Below are 22,348 nucleotides of genomic sequence, written 5' to 3'. Positions count from 1 at the left end.
GCATTCTGTTCACACGGCCAACCACAAGCTTGATCATTTTTATCTCTTACAACACTTTCCACCAATTTACCTGGAACAGACGCTAAGCTAACTGGCCTGTAATTGCCAGGATCCCCCCAGGTCCCTTTTTAAAAAATGGCATTATGTTGGCCATTCTTCAGTCGTCTGGTACAGAGGCCGATCTTTGGGACAGGTTACATGTTTTTGTCAGAAGATCAGCAATTTCACATTTGGGTTCTTTAAGAAGTCTAGGATGGATGTCATCCGGGCCTGGTGATTTGATAGCTTTCAATTTCTCGCTAAGGTGTGGAACTTCCATCTCTCATGTCCACCATTACGCAATGATGCTCCAGGATTATGCTCCAAATAACCACACATAGAAACCACACATGCACACAGGGAAATCCTGTACCAGGGTGTCTGGCTGGAGACCGCCACCCTTTTGCGTGGCAAGACGCATGCATGTTGTTCATGACAGTTTAGAGTTCAGCTGCTGGGGGGATGGGGTTGAGATATCGTCATACCCACACTAGGTTCTCCATTTGTGAACATAGCTCTATGAGAACTTCCATTTGTGGATGCGTTGCCACACATGCATCGCCACAGACAGAACTTGCATCTCACCCGTCGTCCACCCAGATGAGATCCTTTTCTGGGAAGACAGTTTACACACTCCGCTGCGAGTAGTCGTGCTGAGCAATCACATGGTAAGCCATCAAAGCAGCTGCATGTGTGAACCAGCTCCAAGGTTTAGCCTGCCAAACGCGTATTCAAAATACCCCAAATAAGTGATGTTACCTACCCTTTCTTGGGACTGCTGCACTGTCCCATCCACAGGAAGCCAAATAAAAAGGGCTACAAACAGACACACTGTTTGATTCCATCAGTACTGCACACCAACCACCTGCTCTCTAGACTCACGATCACCCAAACACTGCAGCTGTCTGTAAATCTACTGTCATGCCTGATTTTTCAAGCCCTACTGAGTGATCAGGTACAGCTTCCTAACTCCATCTGGTAAAGCTGCAATGTCTTAATCAGAGTCTATGCCCTGCTAACATCAAAGCTAGGCTTTAAACAATTTGCAGCAGGTAAGGCTACTGTGGATGGCTACTAGTCACGATGGCTAGTGCTTCCTTCAGGATCAGATGCAGCATGCCTCTGAATAACAGGATCAACAGTAAGGGAGGCCTTTGTGAACTGCTCAAGGGCTTCCCATGGTTGGCCAGTGTGGGAGACAGAGGATGCTGGACTATAGACCTGATCCAGCTGGGCTCTTCTTGCATTCACAAAGAACTGTCCAGGGATGCAGGATGGTCTACACCAGCTTCTCCCAAACTTGGGTCCCAAGATATTGTTGCACGACTGCTCCCATCATCCCCAGCCAGTATGGTCAATGGTCAGGGATCATGGGAGTTGTAGCCCGGCATCACCTGGAGACCCAAGGTTGGAAAAGATTGGTCTACTTGTTACCTGATCTGTCTGGCAAGCCGCAGCGGCATGGAGAGTCTCCATGCTAGGGACGGACACCTCCAAGAGCACCCAGTACTGGCATGAAGAACCTCCCACGGAGAAGCAGCTCGCCAACACAGAGATACTTCACATGCAGACAGTCTGAGGTTCCATCCCCAGCATCTGCAGGTAAACCTAGGAAAGACTCTTGCCTGAAACCCTGGAGAGATGCTGCCAGTCAGCACTGGCAATACTGGGCTAGATGGACCAAGGGTCTGACTCAGTATAAGGCAGCTTTCAATGTTCCTAGATCAAGTAATGCATAGGTAATGTACCTGGAACACATGACATCAGTGGCACAGCATCTGTATTGGTTCCCTAGTTGCCTTCTGGACACAATTCAAGGTGCTGTTTTTTAGATTTATAAAGCCTTTGAAAGGCTCAGGTCCTACATGTCTCCCTTATATCCTGTCACAACAATGCTGCCCTCCGTGCACATCATCTGTGCACAGAGTCTGTAGCATATGCTTGCAGACACACCCTCTTACAGTTGCATCAAATGAGATATAAGAACCTCGGGTATAATACTAGAGTACAACAACATATTTATAATAGAGATCATTGCCTCCTTGAGTATATAAAAGCAGAGGAACATTCTCACAGATATGACCCATGGGGCATGTATTTTGTACTCAGGTACTATACCTGGGTCCAGAAATATCTCACAGGAAGAAGTGCTCACTGGTTACCCGATCACTATGGAATTCCCTTCTACTGCAGACGTGCCAAAGTATGAATATGAACATATTCCAGAAGTAACGGAAGATATTTTTGGACTAGGATGGTTTTCAGTGGGCAGGATTAAGTTGGTATGCCAATGGACATCTGTGGAATTTAAATTTTGTCATAGGGGAGATTATCTTGCTTTACATATGCATTTTATTACTTTCGGGCACTTATTTATGGTTTTTCAGAGGCTGTAATTCTCCCTTCAGCCGTTGGAGAAAAGAAGGGTAAAATACTTAAACATTTAAATACATTTTACTCAGCCCCCTTCTCATTCGGCTCAATAGCCTAAGCTGTTCACTGGGAGAGATTTATTCTGCCTGCAGTCCTAAAGGAGAAAGACCTCTGTGAATGGTACAGTGGTCAAACAGCTGGGTGGGGGGCTTTAAAAAACAAACAAACCTCTGGACCAGGTTCCAGAACCATGTGTATAAAGGGCAGAATTCTTACCCTGTTGCCAGAATTTAAAATTTTATTTTTTAGCAAAAGTCAGCAGCCGCATTTTCAGGCCGTGTGCATGCCTGACCGGCGTAACCCGTGCATGAGCACTCCAGCGCCAGGCTGCTCAGCTCAGCTGCATGCTGGCAGGGTGGTGTAGTCATTGCTGTATTGGGACTAGGACTGGGGAGACGCAGGTTCAAATCCCCACTCCGCCACGAAGCATATGGGGTGACCTTGAGCCAGCCGCTACCTCTCAGCCTAAGCTACCTCACAGGATTGTTGCGAGGACAAAATGGGGTGGGGGAGGAAGAGAACCATGTCCTTGGAGAAAAAGAGGAATATAACAGTGTGCTTTATATGACTATGGGAAGTTGTGGGGCACACACATGGAACGCTTTCTCCATAGCTACCTTCCCAGCAGGTTTGGTGGAGCCAGAGAAGACAGAGCAGGTAGCGGCAGAGCAACCTGACAACTTGGTGGTGGCAGCAACACCTCCCACATCACCGTGTGGCTCCTTCTGCGTGCATCCCACGCACAGGCCCAGCCTACGGGAACTGACAGCACCAGCAGCCACAGGTGCCAGACAGAAGCCTTTTGCTATCAGTTCTGCTCCTGCTACAGGTTGCCGGGCTACTAAAACTTCCAAAGCCAAACACTGGCAATCTAGTGAAAGCAACATGGGAAGATGCCTTATTTCAGGTCAGACTGGAATGCTGGCTGGGGATGGTGGGAACTGCAGCCCCAACACATTTGGAGGGCACCAGGTTGGTGGTCTCAGGAAGGGGTCTTTCCCATCACCCTACACCCTGATCGTTTCTGAACGGAAAATGTCAGGAATCAAACCTGGGATCTTCTGTGCTGTAGAATCTACAGTCAACATATGCACTGAGCTATGGTCCCTCTCTAATCCTAAAGCAAGGGTAGGCAACCCGGTGCCCTCCAGATGTTTGGACCGCAACTTGCCTAATCACAAGCCATGCTGCCTGGGCATGATGAGAGTTGTAGTCAAAACATCTGGAGGATGCCAGGTTGCCTACCTGTGCTCTAAAGGTTGAAGAGGTTGTTTCACGTTACCCCTACAAACCTTCCAGCCCCAGCCGGGAGAGTTTTCCACTTTCCTCCTTTCCTCAGTGAGTACTAGATATAGAGTGGATATATGCTCTGATATAGCCACCCACCCCTAGGAAGCAGTTCAGCCACCCTGGCAGCTCTAATTCTACTGGGCCCAAATCAAGTTCCCAACTTGACAGCCATCTATCACTTCACCCCCACAACACCCCCCACACATACACACTCAACAACACCCACTTTCTTGTATCCTCTCTTTCACCCACTTTCTTGTATCCTCTCTTTCTCTTCACCTTCAAACGCAAGCTCAGTTGAAAGAGCCTCACTTGGGAGTAAACAGGAAACGGCAGCATTACAGGTGATAATGCAGTTGCAGTCTCAAGAGGAAACACATGGGCTGTGAACTGTGGCGGGGGAGACAGCCAGTCCTTTGGCTGTAGGTGGGGCTTGATAGGCGACAGATCCAGGTTCAAACGCCTGGTCGCCCATCATGCTCTCTGGTTGGAGCGAGCCATGATCTCACAGCCTAACCTGCCCCCCCGAATTACTGTGTGAAACAAAGGTAGCAGAGGATCTGGGGGCATTCTTTAGGGTGCACAGTAAGTTCACGCAAACCACTGGTCAAGTCTTTTGGATTTCATTGTGACCCCACACTGACATGCCTTTGGACACACCCAACATTACCCTTGGGCAGCATAGCGCATAGGAGCAGATAGGTAGCAGAAGACTAAGTTATATTTCGGGGAAGCTTGACCTGCCATTGATTACATTATGGAACCCATTCTCATGGAGGGTTCCCCAGAACACACTTAGAAAAAGCACTGATTTAGGGTACTCTTGTGCATGGGCAAAGCACACGCCAACAGCATTCCAGAAGCACATAGGGTTTGGAGGAGGCCTGCCTCTACACACCACCAAAGAGGACCAAGTTTGTAGCACAGTCTAGACATTGAACCAAGAATTTCAGCTTATGGTTCAAACAAATTTCCAGTCCCTTTGACCATGGAGAGAGAGAAAAAATATGAGTGGGTGAGCAGTTCCTCCTAAAAAGCTCTAAAAATACTATGTGGTGGTTTTCCTTGTGCATGAGGCAGCGAGTGTGTGTGTGTGTGTGGGGGGGGACTGACAGACAGGAAGAGTAGGCCTGTGCCCTGCGTAACATATTCCTCTTCACAATCTTTCCTATCCCAATTTTTTATTTACTTTTTGCATATTTCGAAAGACACTTTACCATCATCCTTTCCTGCTGGAGGTATCACACTGCTGGACCCACTATTTTATCATTTTCTCCCTTGTATACCCATAAGCATCTCTCTCTGCCATCTGCGGACAACCATAAATCCCTTTGTTTTTAAGATGCCTTGAGACTCTTGGTGGGGTGTGTTGCAACAGACAAAGAATGGCTGCCCTCCTGGAATTAATCCTGGGTGAGGAGCAGATAGAGACTCCATATCTAGAAATTCCATCTCAGACTACAGGTGCTGCCAGCCACAGGTGCACTGGCATTCCATGGGTGCTAACGCGAAGGGTGCAAGCCACGAACCAGCATCACAGTAATCTTTCGTATCAACCCAGCAGTGTATCTCTCTTGCCCCTTAATAAACCAGAAGGCAAAAACACAACTTTAAATACATTATTTATCCTGACTTTCCATTTTGAGGATAATCTTGAGATGTAACACCCCAGCAGTTTTGCACAAGCAGATATTATTCTAGTGGTGGCTTGCAATGCGTGCGAGATTCACTATGGGGGGCAGGAAACACAAGTAAATGCTGATTAAAGGTAGTGGGGTGTGTGTGAAAAGAACCTGATAAGCAAAGATGCCTGCCTTCCCTCCCCAGGCTGCCAAAGGCTTCTCCCTCCACACACACACTGCACTGCATGCCCCTGCTTGGGACCCTCCGGTCACATACCAGGAATCCAAACAGATCTGACAGGAGCCCCGAGGCCATGGCCATTCGCTAGACCTCTGAAGGCAGCCTCTATTCTCAGGTGGGTGAATCAATAGCCAAAATTAAGTAGGGCTGGTTAATCTGCAACCTGCTGGAGAGACAGCTGCCTTTTGATGATAATGCTGGCATGTAAGGGAGTTGGACACCACAGTCCACATTGCCCTCCCTGGGAAAGGGAATGTAGAATATGCTAGAGCCTTAAAGGAATACGCAGGGCAGTTGTAATCAGCCACACCTGGAGGGCGCCCATCCGGGGAAGGCTGCATTGGGGCCAGTTCACACAGGCACACACCATCCATGACTAGGGATGGCGGAGAATTCCTCCCCGAAACTTCGGGGGGCCGAGCGCCAACGTGTTCGGCCCCCCGAAGAAGTTTCGGGGAGAAATTCTCCGCCCCCCCGCACCCCCCCCCCAGGACGGGACTTACCTTTCCCGAATGTCCCTCCCGGCGGCGGGTCCGGCCAGCGGTTCGTCGGGTCTTTGTCAGGGACGGGAGCGGCAGCCGGTCTTTTTACCGGCTGCCGCCGCCGCCGCCACCATTCCAATAAAAGAAAAAAAGAAAAAAACGCCCCCGTGATAGGCTACGTGACGATTAACGTAGCCTATCACGGCTAGATTTGCAAAGTCAGCCGTGATAGGCTACGTAAATCGTCACGTAGCCTATCACAGGTGACTTAAAAAAAAAAAAGCGCGTACGGCTAATGGCGGCCCCAATAGGGAGCCGCCATTCACATTCCTTATTTGGTCGCTGTAGTCTACGTAAAGATTTACGTAGACTACAGCGACCAAATAAGGAACGCGAATGGCGGCTCCCTATGGGGGCCGCCATTTGCGTACGCGCTTTTTTTTTTTTTAAGTCACCCGTGATAGGCTACGTGACGATTTACGTAGCCTATCACGGCTGACTTTGCAGATCTAGCCATGATAGGCTACGTTAATCGCCATGTAGCCTATCACGGGGTCATTTTGTTTTGTTTTTTAACTTTTAATTTCGCGGCCGGGCGAGGCGAGGCGCATCCTCCCCGGCCTGAATTTCGGCCGGGCAAGGCAGGAAGCCTCCCCCCTGGCCTGAATTTCGGCCGGGCGAGGCGGGAAGCCTCCCCCCCCAGCCTGAACTTCACGGGGAGAGCAGCGAAGCGCCTCCCCCCCACCGCAAAAAGCTGCGAGACCAGGTAAGTGACTTTCGTGCACCCCTATCCATGACTCGATTGCTCAATGCTTCACTATTCCCAGCCCAACGTTTGGCTTGTCTCCACTGAATAAGCATGGCATGTGTTGCTTGAGCATGATCCTTACCATCACAGGGATGGCTGGAACTGCAGAGGGGAAGTCCAACCCTGCCACCCCAATCTTGCACATGCATCAGCTACCCCCACAGTCCTACGCAATCCAGATCACAGCCAGTTAGCACTTAGCACCTGCCTACCCTATGCGACGTCTTTTTACCTGTCAACCCCCAGTGAGTTGGGGCCACTCCCATTTTCAAAGGTGTGGAAAGGGAGCCTAAGAGGCTAGTGACTTGGCACTTAGGGGAGGGGCTGCGGCTCAGTGGCAGAGCACATGCAGAAGGCCAGTGGGGTCCCAATCTGGTCCTGCAGGACTCCCCAGATGGCCGTGCCCCCTTTCCCCAGATGGGTGATTCCCCAGCTTTGGTGTATCCCTCATTCTACAAGCTTGAAATGCCTCTCCTAAGGCTTAGCTACTGGCACTAAGACCTTTGACCTACAATATGCTATTTTTTGTAGTTTGGCCCCACCCCTTTTGCCTTCAGCCCCACCCACCACTGCAATGCGGCCCCAGAGAGCTTCTTCCAAATGGGATTTGGCCCTTGGGCTGAAAGAGGTTCTGCACCCCTGAGCTAAACTGACAAAATAGTCTAACCCGCTATCTAAGGCAGCACTCACTGGGGATATATGAGTGTCCTGTGCTGAAAGTGCATTCACGCAGATGCTAATCCATCCACTGTGGTGACCTGGGAACAACTCAAGCTGGGCTTGCCATGAAGAGCTCCTTGTTTGGGGGGCGGGGAAAGACAAAGGGTAACTGAGCTCCATCCAGGATGCTCAGTGTTGTGAGCACTGAAGGAGTGAGTAACCCTCAGGGTCCGACAACCGACAACCTCCAAAGGAATCTGTTTGGGTTGGTGGGTGGAGACACTCCCCATAGACGAAGCCAGTGTTTTCAGATATTTGACACCAACACAACCAGAATGGCAGTAAAGGTCAGGGGCTGAAGTGGGAGAGGTCAATAACTGGACAGGGGTCGGATAGAGGTCCTTTTCTAACATCCTATGCGGGCTGACTCTTGGGAGATAGAGAGAAGCAGTCTCTTCTGCATCCTGCCTATTGTACCAGTTCCCCAAGCCACAGTGGGGTGTATGTGCATGTGGGGGGGGGTGCACAGCAGTGTGTGTGTGTGTGTGCGCGCACGCGTGCGCACTGGTGTGTGTGCTGGGTTAATCCATTGCAGCCTTTCCCAACCTGGTGCCTCCTAGATGTGCTAGACTGCAAGTACCATCATCCCCACCCAGGAGGCACATCTAGCAGGCACCAGGTTGGGGAATGAACATGTACTAGAACCAGCGATATAACAGGCCCAGCATTCTCACTAAATCCGACCCCAAGATGGCAGCCGTCGCTGAAAATGGGCACCGCTTAATCGGGGCGATGAACTGTTCTCTTCCTGGCCTGTCCTGTCCTTCCTTTCCAGCACTCAAGGGTGGTGGCTTGAACAGAGAGGGAAATAAGTCGAAGCACCGGCGACAGCCGGCTGTTTTGCCTAGGCTGCATTACCTCTTCGAAAATGGCAATTAAAACAAAACAAAAACCCTTTCTGTAACTAACACACACCAAAAAGCCTTCGTCGGAGCGGTCCATGCAAGACTTGACTACCCCCCCTCCTGGTCTCCCCCTGCGGCTAGGAATCCTACGCTCTTCAGGCCCAATGCCTTTGGTAAAAGCCACAGAGAGAGAGCACAAAGCCGCCTCTGGCCCGGTGCCGTCTGGGGTCATGCCAGCTTAGCAGGGGAGCAGGGAGGGGCACACCCCTGGCTGATGAGCAAAGAGGAAAGCTGGCTCTAGACTAAACCAGGAACAGACACAGTCCCTGGACACCATCAATGCTCTCCCCACTCCAGAGGCTTCTCCCCTAGAATCAAAGAGAAGGAGCTGCCCTGCCGCCGCCGCCGCCAGACGTTCTGTGGTGGGGCTGCATGCCACCCTTTCAACAATGCCCCAGTGCAACAGCTCTCGTCCTTTAAATCACCCCTCACAAGAGACCCCTCCTTCAGGAACCGCCCTTGCCTCTCTGGTCCCATCAGAGCACCCTGCCCCCACCCCTAACACTCACTGGCAGTTGCTGAAATCTGCCCCACGCAGACACCCTCCAAACAAACTCCATCTCTAGGAGGAAGTTCACATAGCACATAGGAGCATAGGAAGCTGCCTTATATTGCATCAGACCACTGGTTCATCTAGCCCAGTATTGTCGACACTGACTGGCAGCAACTCTCCAGGGTTTCAGGCAGGATTTTCTCCCAGCCTTACCCGGAGATGCCTGGGATTGCACCTGGGACCTTCTGCCTGCAAAGCAGAGGCTCCAGCACTAAGCTATGGCCCCTCCCTAATCCTCCACACACACGCGTTGAAAGAACATGTGAGGTTGTGGGGCTGCATGGGGGAGCCCCACCCCATGGTCCACATGCCCTGTGGCCATGTTCTGCCATGCCCGCCCAGGGCGCTGGATATGTGTATCAGCGTATGCGTATACAGCTCCTCCGGACAAGGGAGAAACTCTGATTGGGCCAGGGTCCCTTCCTCAGGTGAAGAACATGAAGAGGATGGAGAAATGGAGGCCTCAGCCATGGTTCTGCAAGCCCTTCACACACTCTTTCAACATGTTGAGGTGCTCATGTGAACCCCCTCTTGTCTGGCTCTTCTAAGGTAAGAGAAGGAATCCTCTGAACAGGAGTACATCATGTCAATATTGTGTACAGTTCTTAGTTTGCATACTACATAAATAATAGTAATAGTCCAACACGCAATTTAAGCCTCGCTGTTTGTCAGGGCTTAGCCCCAGAATCTCTTTTTGGTGCAAAGGGTCAGCTCTGGACTGCATGAAGAAAACACACAGATGTTGCCTCTATGCATATACAGAATACTTTCCCCTCATAACCAGCCCCACACCAGTGCTGGGACCCCTCATGTACACACACACACACACGCAGGCCAGGCCACAATGAGTTTATGTGGCTTAATTATCCAGATCGGAATGTGAGAACTGACTCCATGGCTGGTTTGGACAGTCACATATTGGCATCTTAAGTCCGAACTAGGCCACAGGGATATAAACAAGCGTTTCGTCTGTGCATGCAGCCCCTTTTCTCCTCCCTTCACAGTGCAAGCAATCAGATCAGGAAGCCTCTAATTAACCATAGTTTCCCTATTTCATCTGAACCAGGAAACTGTGATTATCCGCTTCGGAACAAGCCACATGTCCGAACATGACCCATGTGTTTGTGCCCTTGGTCTGAAGTGATGTGCAAGTCCTGTCCATGATGTTTGATTTGTGATGGTTCATTCATCAATGCAAGTCATTGCCTGATGTGGCGCTCTCTCTCTCTCTCTCTCTCTCTCTCTGTGGCCTTCATCTTGTCCTCAATATAATGGGCTAATTAGCAACAGTCTACTGGGTGGTGGAGAGGTTGTGGGTCATGTAATTTTGTACTACTTCTATGCAACGAACAACCCGCCCCACCCACCCCCATGGAAGCTTAATCATTACCAGCATCCCATCTCACAGCTAGCAATTATACGGGATGCGGGATGGAGACAGTTCTTCTGCACCCGACAGTGCAAAAGGCAATTCAGAGTGAAGTCAGGAGCCATTTCAATTGGGGAACCAAAGATGGCTGTATTTGGGAAGAGTTACAATTCCTGAACCAACACTAGCCCTGCCTCTCCCATTCCTATACCACATATTCTCTCTCCCACCCACCCCGCCCCGTCCACACTACTCATTTGTCCCTGGGAGGCTTAGTCAGAGCAAGGGAAAGGGGGATCAGCCTGGTATGACATGCAGAGTAACCCAGGAGAGCCTCCAAGTAGGATATAGGAAGCTGCCTTATACTGCATCAGACCCTTGGTCCATCTAGCCCAGTACCATCGGCACTGTCTGGTAGCAACTCTCCAAGGTTTCAGGCACGATTCCTTCACAGCCCTGCCTGTAGAACCTGGGACCTTCTTTCCACATGCAAGACATGTGCGCTACCGTGGAGCCACGGCCCTTCCATGCAGGGTGCTTCTCATAAGATCTCAAGAATAGCTGCACTGGATCAGGTCAAAGTCCCATCTAGTCCATCACTCTCTTTCAATCACTGGCCAGCCAGAGATGTCTCTGGAAACTTACAAGCAGGGCCTGAACACAACTGCCCTCCATTCTTGTTTGCCCCCAGCATCTAGTATTTAGGGGTATATTGCTTCTAAATGGGGAGGTTCCATTTAGCTACTAGCTTTTCTACACAAGGCTGTTAATCCACTGTTATCTACTTTCGGGTTCATCACAGAATTGAGATCCAAGCACTACATGAAGACAGTTTCCTTTCCTGCTATTCCACAATATAACCTCTAGGTGGCACTGTGGTATAGTGGTTAATAGCACAAACACACAAGTGAAGAAAGCATTTTCTTTCACTTTTACAGATAAATACTGCATTTTACCTGCTCTAAAAAAACTCACTGACAGTGCTCTTTAGACACAGAAGTGAAACTGGAGGGTCACAATGTCTCTAAACAACCATGAGTAGGCAATGATGAGTGCATGATAAATGCCTTGCGTAGGAAAGTTCTACCTCCCAAAACTACACAGCCACACTCTTATCCACACCCATCTGGGATTAAAAGGCAAGATTCCCTGATCTGCAGCAGCAGCAGCAGCAGCAGCTTCAAGGCAGACCTGATCCTCAGGAGCTGTCTGTTAAGAAATTCACCATGCAATCCTATGCATATCTGCTCAGATGGAAGTCCCAGTGTGTTGAATGGGACTTTCTCCCACGTAAGCATATATACACTGTCTTGGGGGGATGTCCAGCTGAACAAGTCAAGCTTTACTTCTGAGTAAACATGCACCAAATTGTAAATGCTGCATCCCTGCCCTGGTCATGTAGTGGAGACCGTAAGCTCCCCTGGACAGAGACCACGTCACTGCCATAACACCTAGCAACAAACTGCTGGCATTAAACAGGCACAAAGTGGAAGAAGCATCAAATTACTGCAGGATCTGACCGTTTCTTAGAATTATTGATGGCTTCTTGCCATGCAGGTAAAAGGGAACAACCGTAGCATATTGAAATGTAGCCACAGAGCAAGTAGCAAGGACAGACAAGGAGACTAGGACCGAAAGCATAACCTCCAACACCCCATGGATGGAAATCGGGCCACACCTGTATACTGCAGCACCCTCGGCTTCTGTACCCAACAACAATTCATACATTGCTGAAGGCAATCTTCTGACTGCTATAGGAAGCTGCCTCATACAGAGCCAGACCATGGGTCCATCTAGCTCATATTGTCTACACTGATTGGCAGCAGCTCTCCAGGATTTCAGTTTTTCCCAGCCCTGCCTTCAGCTGCTGAAACTAAGACCTTCTGTATGCAAAGCATTTCATTCATTCATTCATTCATTCATTCATTTATTTTATTGCATTTATATCCCGCCTTTCCCCTCCTGCAAGGAACCCAAGGCAGCATACATGATCCTCCTCCTCTCCATTTCATCCTCACCACAACAACACTGTGAGGTGGGTTGGGCTGAGACTGAGAGTCTGTGACTGGCCCAAAGTCACCCAGTGAGCTTCCATGGCCGAGTGGGGACTAGAACCCGGATCTCCCGGCTCCCAGTCCTAACACTCTAGCCATTACACCACACTGGCTCTACTGCTGAGCTATGCCCCTGCCCCACCCTACCCCACAGGCCTTGAATCGACCACTTTGTGGTGAAGAGGAATGACTCTTACCTACTGAGGCTCCAGGCCCACCAGGAAAAAAATACCCCCTACCCACCTCTGTCTTCCACACTCTCCCTTCCACCGGCTCTCCATGGGCCTTGAACCACAGCATTGAGGTTAATAGGATGATGCTCCTACCCACTGAGCCACCAGGCCCAGTGGAACCTGGAGCTATACATTGCATCCATATCCATATGCTCAGCAGCAGTCTTGTCCTGCTCTGGTTTTGGAAGCAGTTCCTTCCTAACACTGCAATAACAATACCCCCTTAAAAAAAAACTTAAGGAAAATTGAATAGAATGTGGGAGAGCTGCCATATTTAGCCACGTTTACTATCTGAACAGGCAGTTAGAGGAGGGGAGGAAAGGAAGCAATAAACTGCTTTTGTGCATCCATGCACACACATATCAGTGCATGTACATTGGCTTCAAGATGTGAACATTCCTCCCTCCCTCAAAAGATTTAGCTCCTAGAGACCCAGAGAAAGAAGCCAAAGTCTGGGACTGGAGAGGGGGTGGGGGAGAAACCGACTGCAATATGTGCATACTAAATATTGTTCTTAAGGCAGCCTTCCCCAACTGGGACACCTCTAGAAGTGTTAGAGTGCAACTCTCACATCCCCCGATCAGCATGGCCAATGGGAGATGTAGTCCGATACATCTGGAGGGCAGCAGGCTGAGGAGGCTGTTTGCAAAGCCTGCCCAGTGCCTCTCCCAAGAAGCAAAAGAAGGACAGTGATTAGCAGGGACAGGAACCATAAAACAGGGACAGCCCCCAATAAACAGGGACAAGCTGGTGCATAAGCCCCAGGCCAGGAAGCAAATGCTGCATAGAACATTCACCCCTTGCTCCAACCAACCCTTCCTGCAATTAAAAAAAAAAGAGAGAGAGAGAGAGAATGCTGTCACTTTCCGCCCTGGAATCTCAGCAACAAACTCTGCCCCAGCAAGCCATAAAAAGGTCAGATTTGCAAGAGCTGCAGAGTTTTGCACATTTAAGGACAGCGCAGCAGGAAAGCACATGCCTCTCATACAGAAGTTCAGTAACCAGCATCTCCTGTCTAAAGGATCCCAGGTAGCAGGTGATGGGGAAAGAGCTCTGGCTGGAATCTGGGAGAGATGTTGCCCGTCAGAGTAGACAACACCAGTTTGTCCAGTGGTTTGATATGGTATAAGGCAGCTTCATATGTTACTTCCGCAGCTGGTGAGAGCCTCTTACCAATTTGCCTCCAGTGTCTAAAAGGATGTACCTCACCTTGCCATTGGCTTCTATTATTTCATTCTTACATATCCTATGTTATGACTGTTGTTACTAAGGCTGCTATACACTCAGCCGTAGAGCCCCTGCTTTGCATGCAGAAGGTCCCAGGTTCGATCCCCGGCACCTCCAGGTGTGGCTAGGAAAGAATCCTGCCTGAACCCTGGAGAGCTGCTGTCAGTGTCGGCAAAACTAGATTGACCAATGGTCTGACGCAGTATAAGGCAGCTTCCCATATTCTTAGACTAAGGCTGCATTATCTTATCTAGATATTTTGAAATAAAAATGGAACATACCATAAAATGTGGGCTTTCAAATGTGAATCCTTTTTCACTTGGAAAAGTTCCTATTTTACTGAGGAGGAGAAAAACATATGCCCACCCTTTCTGCATGCCGGCTTCCACTTCCATGCATCGGTCCTTACAGAGCATCACATATAGCCAATCTAGCACCATGGAGAAAATGGATTAAACTGATGGAACAATGCCAGACATCTCTGGCTTTCAAAGTTCAGGACAGTCCATAAGATACCACATGGAGTGACATTACGACATCATAATACATCACATTGGGATATAACTGAAGAACCATACGGTTAGAGGAGGCATCCACACAGCAAAAACAAGTAATTGTGAAAGGAGCACAAAGGGGAGAGCCAGTATGGTACAGTGGCTAGAGTGTTGGCCTGGGACATGGGAAATCCAGGGTCTAGTCCCCACTCAGCCATGAAGCTTACTGGGCGACTTTGGGCCAGTTACTGACTAACCTACTTCACAGGGTTGTTGTGCGGATAAAATGGAGAGGAGGAGAACCATGTAAGACACCTTGGGTTCTTTGCAAGAAGGGGAAAAGGTGGGATATAAATGTAATAATAAAATGAATAGATGAATATTTCGAAAGGGGCAGGGTCTTTATGGGAAAAGCAAACAAATGACATTTTAAAAGATGACAGCTGTTTCATTCTACCTTAACTAAGCCCCTCAGGAACAGAAGCCCATCTACTGAGATCTAAGCTATTAAGAAAGGGCTTAAAGCTATGAGGAAGAATGGTTTCTCCATACCAGCCTTCCCCAAACTGGTGCCCTCCCCATGTTCTGGATTTCAACTCCCATCAGCCCCAGCACGCATGGCCAATGGTCAGGAATGCTGGGAGTTGTGGTCCAAAACATCTGGAGGGCACCAGGGTGGGGAAGGCTGTTCTGCAAACATGCACAGCTGAGACCCACACGCACATCACCAGCAGCTGAGCAAAGTGAGTTTGAGAATTCTGCCAGGAAGGAGACCATGGGAAAAATTCAACCTAAGTCCTAATAAGAGTAGAGCCACTGAAATGAGTGGGACTTAAGTTAGTCCTGACTAACTTATGCCCCATTCATTTCAGTGGGTCTACTCAACGTAGGACTTAGCAGAGGATTGGGTAAAATCCAACCTAAATCCTAACCCCCCTCGATTTAGACTGATACATAACCATATCTTTAATATAATCTTGGAAAAAAGATACTACACTTCCAGAGGATTCTGTGCCCAAATGTCTTTGGTGTTCAATGCATGCCCCCCTTTGGCCCAGCATAGATACAGCCCTTTCCCTAATTTCAGAAGCCCTAAGAAAGCAAGAAATTCAGATCTCTAGCAAGAGATATCTGTTCCTCTCCTGGCAGCCCACTGGGGGGGGGAGGGATAGTGAGGGGGGGAGAGAGAGAGAGAGAGATGGGCTGGCCCCACCCACCACCAGCACATAACCTGTGAGAGAAATAATGTTCTGTACCCCTAACCTAGAGAGCCTTTCCAAACTTTCCAGACATTTTGGACTACAACTTCAATCAGCCTCAGCCAGCATGGCCAATGGTCAGGAATGCTGGGAATTGTCACTGAAAACATCTGAAGGGCATTGGAAAAGGCTGGTTTAGGGGTCTTAGACCAACATCATTTCCCAGGGATTTCCAATTCCTGGGCATCAGCACCCGTAGGCTAGGAGCTTGGATGAAGAGGTACATGGAATTTTCCACACCCTGCCTCCTTCCTTCTTTTCATTTCATTTTGTGTAATGAATTTACTACTCTTTGTTCGGAGGTAGCCTTTGCGAACTTTCTGCAATACCAGGAAAGGTTACCGATTTCTTAAAGCAGCAACTCATCAGAGAAAGTCAGCTTTATCATCCAATGCTACAACTCCCATCATCCCTCACTGTTGGCTATGCTGGCTAAGGCTGATGGTAGTTGTAGGCCAAAACAGCTGGAGGGACAAAAGTTGCCCACCCTTGCTCTAAGGAACTCAAGGAGGCATACAGGATTCTCCCGCGACCTCATTTTACCCTCAGAATCCTCAACCCTAAGCCACAGTGGAATCATCCCCCTCCACAGCTCAGACAGGCACTGTGAACGCCAATCCCTATTCCCCCACTTCAGCCTCTATTCCAGAGGTGGGGAACCTGTGGCCCTCCAGATGTTGATGAACTACTGCTCCCATCATCACTTGCCACTGGCCAGTCTGGCTGGGGCTGATGGGAACTGGAATCCAACAATACCTGGAAGGCCAAAGGTTGCCCAGCCCTGCTCTGCTCCTTCATAGAGAAGGCATGGTAATCTCCTAAGCATGAAAGCGTGAACATGCTAAGAAGCAGAAGTGTGTGCCTGGCAGGGGAAGAGAAGGCAATGCAACACCCTTTTTGTTACAGTACAGAGCAAGCCATCCAGTGATAGGCATCCAATCTGCCAGTGATCAGGCGATGTGTCAAATGTGACAACATCCCTAGTCAGAAAGCACTTGCATGTGGCAAATAACAAGCAACTTGCACACAGATGGTGGTGATTGCACATGGATGTGTCTCACTGCATATACAATGTGCTAACCATTGCTGTCAGTGGCTTTCCAGTGTGTTGTACATGTGCACATTACAACATACTTGTAACTGCAAACATCACCCATGATGTTCCCCATGCAGTTATTTATTATTACATTAATATCTCGCCTTTTTCCCTCTTGCATGGAACCCAAAGTGGCTTCCATGGTCCTCCCCGTCTCCATTTTGTCCTCACACCAACCCTGTGAGGTAGCTTAGGCTGAGAGTCAGTGGCTGGCCCAAAGTCTCCGAGGGGGAATTAGAACCCAGATCTCCTGCGCCACACTGGTTCTCAATTTCAGTCTGAAATCTGGTTATTTCAGATGGAAGCTATCCTTCTACCCCTCCACTGTGCACACAGAACTACAGTGTGAGAAGAGGGCACGTTGTTTGCCTCTGCTCGTAGCACCGTCACTGGGATGACACAGGTTAAATGGGTGGGTGTGGGTAGAGTTACACCAAGACTGGGAGTTTATTTCATTCCTCCGCCCACCCCAAAGCCTCGCAAAGAAGCGGATTAGACCTGCCACTGCTCTTCGTCGCAAGTGGTACAGACAGGGCAAGTTCTGGGGGCAAGAGGGGCTGTACACAGGGCTGCTCTCAGTACCTGGCAACCTCAGGCAGCCCGCAAGGCCTCAGGGATGCCTATTCCACCTTAATGGCTTTTCTAGCCCAACACTCTAAGGGTTGTATGCAATGTTAGTCTAAAGTCCCATTCATTTAAATGGGTCTACTCTAAGTAGGACTGATATTGGACACAATCCTGAGCAGTGACAGGCAGTTAGATCTAGCAGCCACCCTTTTAATTTCCCACAATGCCCCTGCCCTAGAGTCCTGGTGCATTGTGGGAAATTAAAAGGGTGGCTTGACCCAGTCACCCAGCTAGGTAAGTCCACCAGGGCCCACTGATGGGGGAGGAAGTCCACTAGAGGACACTTTGCCCAGGGCCCTCTCAATCCTGGGGGTATCTGGCTGCATGGAACCACTCCAGGGTGAAGGAGCCAGGCTGGTGCAATGCAATGGATAGAGTGTTGGATCTTAGACTGGGGAGACCCAGGTTCAAATTTTATTAAAAAATGTCCTTGAACCAGTCGCTATCTCTCAGCTAAGCCTACCTCAGAGGGCTATCATGAGTGGGGGGCACAAGGAATAGTGTCCGGAGTTTCTTGGAGGAAGAGCAGGACAAATATATAATAGAAATCGTCGTTATCATCCCCATGGTGGAGTTACCGTCACCTAGCAAAAGGGCCACAGTGGTTGGCCAAGGAAATAAAGGCCAAAAAGAAGAGCTGCTGCACCTTGCTGCAGCCTTCCCTTCCTGGTACCATCCAGACTTCTTGTACTACACATCCGATCATCTAGACTAGGGATGCTGAGAGTTGTAGTTCAACACAACTGAAAGGTGCCAGGTCAGGAAAGGCCACTAGCCTTTCCCTGGCCTGGTACCCCAGCTGTGAGCCGGACAGCGCTGTATCAACTCCATCTGATATGGCTGCGCCCCTTCCTTCCCGACCATCTGCTCCCATCGGTAGTACATGCCCTGGTCTCCTCTCGTTTAGACTACTGTAATGCGCTCTACGTGGGGTTACCCTTGAAGACGGTTCGGAAACTGCAGCTGGTACAGAACGCGGCGGCTCGCCTGATTAAAGACAGCCGCCAGCGAGATCACATCACTCCAGTGCTGAAGGAGTTGCACTGGTTACCAGTTGTTTTCCGGGCCAAATTCAAGGTGTTGGTTTTGACCTTTAAAACCCTATATGGTTCCGGCCCAGCCTATCTTAAGGAGCGCCTCCAGCAACACCAGACAGGCCGCTTAACAAGATCAGCCTCGGATGGCCTTCTCTCTGTCCCATCAGCCAGGACAGCTAGACTGGTGGGGACGAGGGAGAGGGCCTTCTCTGTGGTGGCCCCCACTCTGTGGAACTCCCTCCCTAGGGAACTCCGTCATGCCCCCTCTTTAATGAGCTTCCGTCGTGCATTAAAAACGTGGTTGTTCAGGCAGGCATTTGGGGTGGGTTAGGGTATTTTAAAAAAAAAAAAATTATGGTAAAATTTTATTGTTTTAAATTGTTTTATGGTGGGTTGTACATCGCCCAGAGTGGCTGGGTGACCAGTCAGATGGGCGATTAATAAATTTAATAAATAAATAAATAAAACTTTGGACTACAATTCCCATCACCCAGGCCTGCTGACTGGGAATGATGGGAGTTGTAGTTTAACACAACAGGAGGGCACCAGGTCAAGAAAGGCTGCGAGGGAGAGGATTCCCTCAACACCTCCACAGCAAACTATACAGGATGTCCACTGGGGCCAGAAGTTTGGAGTGTCACCCACCTTTCCTCCAAGTAGTTTTTGTGTCAAAACCTCCAGGTGAATTAGGTTGAACTGAGGGAGGGACTTCCCCACCACCATCACCCAAGCACCCCTCACCCCACCCTGTAAGCTTCAGAGGGTGTGGATTTGAGACAGGGCTCCTCAGGTCTTCTAAAACTCCACCCACTCTTTTTAAGCATCACGCATAAGTGCCACATTAGAAGGGGGTGTGCTGAAAACCAGTTTACTGCTTAAAAAACAGCAACGCTCAAGCTGAAAGGGTGTGGTACCCCCTCCCCTGCAAACACTCCTTCAGCACACATCTGAGAGGATGTGGCCAGTCTAATCTCAGCAGCAGTGCCCGCAACTACAGCACCAGCGTAAAGACTGTTGATTAATCAGGAGTGTGTCAATTAATTTGGTGTGCAAATGTATGAGCGCACATCCTCGGAGATTTACAGCCTGCGTGTTTACTTGGAAGTCCCAGCCAACTAAACGGGAGTTGCTCCCAAACGACTGTGCACAGGACTGCAGCCTTAACCGATCTTCTGGAGAGCTAATCCAGAAGCAGACATCTGCCGCTAGCTCCACTAGCTATTTTTATGTTGCATTTGGTATGTGTCCGCGTGCACACTTGCCCAGCACAAGCATCTCAGCCTGGAAGTGGGAGAAGTCCAGTCTCACACAGACACATCCCATTGCTGCTTTCTCAAATGCCCCTTCCTGCCAGATGCCAGCCAACCTCTCTTGACTTGTGCAAGGCTTCCCAAGTACTGGTGCACGCGAGCAGGGTTAGCCTCAGTTCCACCCCGCTCCATGTCAGGAGGGGGAGGGAGAGGGGATACCCACTCACAGTACTCCGACCATCCTTTTCTTCCCATCCTTTCCTTCCGGAGATCCGCAGCAGGATGGGGAACATGTGTTCTCAACACCTAACCCTCTCGATGCCAGGAACATCCCAAGGGCTAGAGAGGACGGAGGTCCCATCATGCTTTTCTGCCAGACACAATCCACTTGGGCAGCAGGCCTAGCCCCTTCAGGGTGGATGGATTAGACCTGGACACTCGGGCTCAACATTTGGCTCTTTGTCCAGCGCATCTCAAATAGGGATGGGAGATCCCAGGCTAGGACCCTTGTCCCAGCAATTCTCCCCTATCACAAACAGGGACAGGAGATTCCAGGGTAGGACCTTTGTCCCAGCAATTCCAGGAATCCTTCCCATCAGAAATAGGGGAGAGGAGATCCCGGGCTAGGATCCTCCACCCCATTTCAAGCCCTTTCTCTTGCCAGATGCCCCCTCCCCGAAATGCTTGGGTGGGGGAAGTAAGGTTAGCTACTTCGCCAAACCCCCTTGCCAAGCACACCTGGGGGAGTGTTTGGAGAGAGGTCGGATGAGAGACCCACCCTCCTCCACGGCTCTGCCCCAGGCCAAATATCCGCTTTCCCAGACCTGCCCCCACAAAGGGCTTGGTGCTGATTCCCCACCCCCACCAAGTCTCTCAGCCCCCGCCGGATCCCCTTCTTCTTTTCTTTCTCTCTCCTCAGCCTCCCATCCACCTACCCACCCACCCCATCTCTGGAACAAGAGCGGCGGGGCTGAGCTCCGATTACAGGAAATGCTTGGTTCCGAGCCTGTTGGGGCGAGAGCGAGTGGAGAGGCGGGGGGGGGGGGCGCACGGAAAATCCTCCAGTCTCGCCTGCGGCGGGGTTGGCCCGTCGCGCTTTCCTCCCGTGGAATAGCAGCCGCCGCCAAAGACGGAGCGTGCGGGGTGGAGAACCCGAGTAACGGGAGCGGGTTTGGGAGGAAACGCGCCACAGGCAGGGGACGGTGTGGGTCTGCAATCACTTAGTGGGGCTGGAAAGAGGGAGCGGGCCGCAGGCCAGCCAAGCGCAGGGGGGCGTGATTAGGATGGAGCCGGGCGTGGGGCGGCGGCGGCAGCGGCGAAAGGGGGGGGGGTGTATATTACACGAGTCTCGCAGCCAAGCCAATCGAACCCAATCCGACTTCATTCGCCTTTCTTGGCGAAGTTCTCCCAGAGTTGCCAAAGTGTCCAACACCTTCGAGTCCGTGCGTGTGCGCGCACGCGCGCCTCCAACAATAACGCCGCCACCCCCTCCATCTCCGCAGATGATCAGGGTTCCTGCATTAATGGGGGGGGGAGTCGAAGTTATCCCACTATGCCCCCCCCCCGCAAAAAGGGGGGGGTGCCACATTGCCCGGCGCGCCGCTTCTTGCGTCGCCTTACCTCTGCTCCTCTGGGAGATAAAAGTCCACCGAGAAGCCAAAAAAGCTGCCCGGGCGGCCGCGTAGAAGCGTCGGCGCCTCGGCGTCCAGGTTGAAGCCGCAAGCGCAAGGCACGCTGAAGAGAAACAGGAGGGCCCGGGGAAGCATGGCTGGGCCCGAGGGCAGCTCCTTTGGCTGGACGGAGCGCGAGGAAAATCCCTGCCGGGCGAAAGAGGCTCCCCTGTCGACGGCTCGCCCAAGGTCTTCTTTCTCCAAGCCGCCCGAAACGTGAGTGCTCCGCAGCCTCCCCTCGCGTCTTGCCCGGGAATGACTCACAAAAGGAGGAGTCTCCCTTCCTCCTCCTCGACGGGACTGGGGGTGGGCAGGATGGATCTCATTAAACTGCCAGCGCTGGGAATTTGGGAAGGGAGCCAGGAAGCGATCTGATGAGGGATATTTGGAAGAAAGTTTGGAGATGCCGAGATATATATATATATGGATTTCAAAAGAGAAAGAAAAAGCATACACCGCGAATGTTCTTTTTAAAAAAATAAATAAATAAATAATAAAAAATTGAAAGCTGCGATGAACTTCTCGTTTTTCTCGCTTTGCAGAATGGTTGATGATGTCACGCTGAGGGTTTCCTTCCTTCAAATAAATCGAGCGCGCGGTGTGCCAATTTTGGGCCGAAAACGGTTGGTTGTGATTGGTTGCCCCGCGTTACCAGGAAAACCAAGTGAAGTGCAACGAAATTTCATAAACCCAAGCAAGTCAGGCTTGGGTCTCGAAAATCAAGAATTAATATCAGGAGCGCCGTGCCCCCCCCCCCACTTCTTTTCTTTGTATAAAGAAGCAGAACGCAGGGACGCCCGAAATTAAAAACGACTGGATAACCGGTCAGTTGCGTAAAACGAGTGTGCCCTTTGCACGGAGGTTCCAGGGAATCCAGTGGCTGTGCCGAAGCGGATCCGTCTACAGTGCAACCTTAAGACATTGTCTACTCATAAGTAA

At 50.3% G+C, this 22,348-nt stretch overlaps 1 protein-coding gene across 1 annotated transcript in view; it reads right to left on the bottom strand.

The window, feature by feature from the left end:
- Positions 1-21,665, bottom strand: part of ITGA5 (integrin subunit alpha 5) — a 103,012-nt gene extending 81,347 nt beyond the window's left edge. The window contains exon 1 of the mRNA XM_084836535.1: positions 21,360-21,665. Within this exon, the coding sequence (XP_084692661.1) occupies positions 21,360-21,505 (146 nt within the window). The 5' untranslated portion in view covers positions 21,506-21,665. The remainder of the gene's footprint in view (positions 1-21,359) is intronic.
- Between the last annotated feature and the right edge of the window lie 683 nt (positions 21,666-22,348).

The sequence above is a fragment of the Heloderma suspectum genome, chromosome 2 (assembly GCF_057233095.1).
Source record: "Heloderma suspectum isolate Gila_16-S chromosome 2, 16-S_ref, whole genome shotgun sequence".
NCBI lineage: Eukaryota > Metazoa > Chordata > Lepidosauria > Squamata > Helodermatidae > Heloderma > Heloderma suspectum.
Note: the sequence above shows the minus strand (reverse complement) of the source record. Positions and strands in the feature narration are given on the sequence as shown.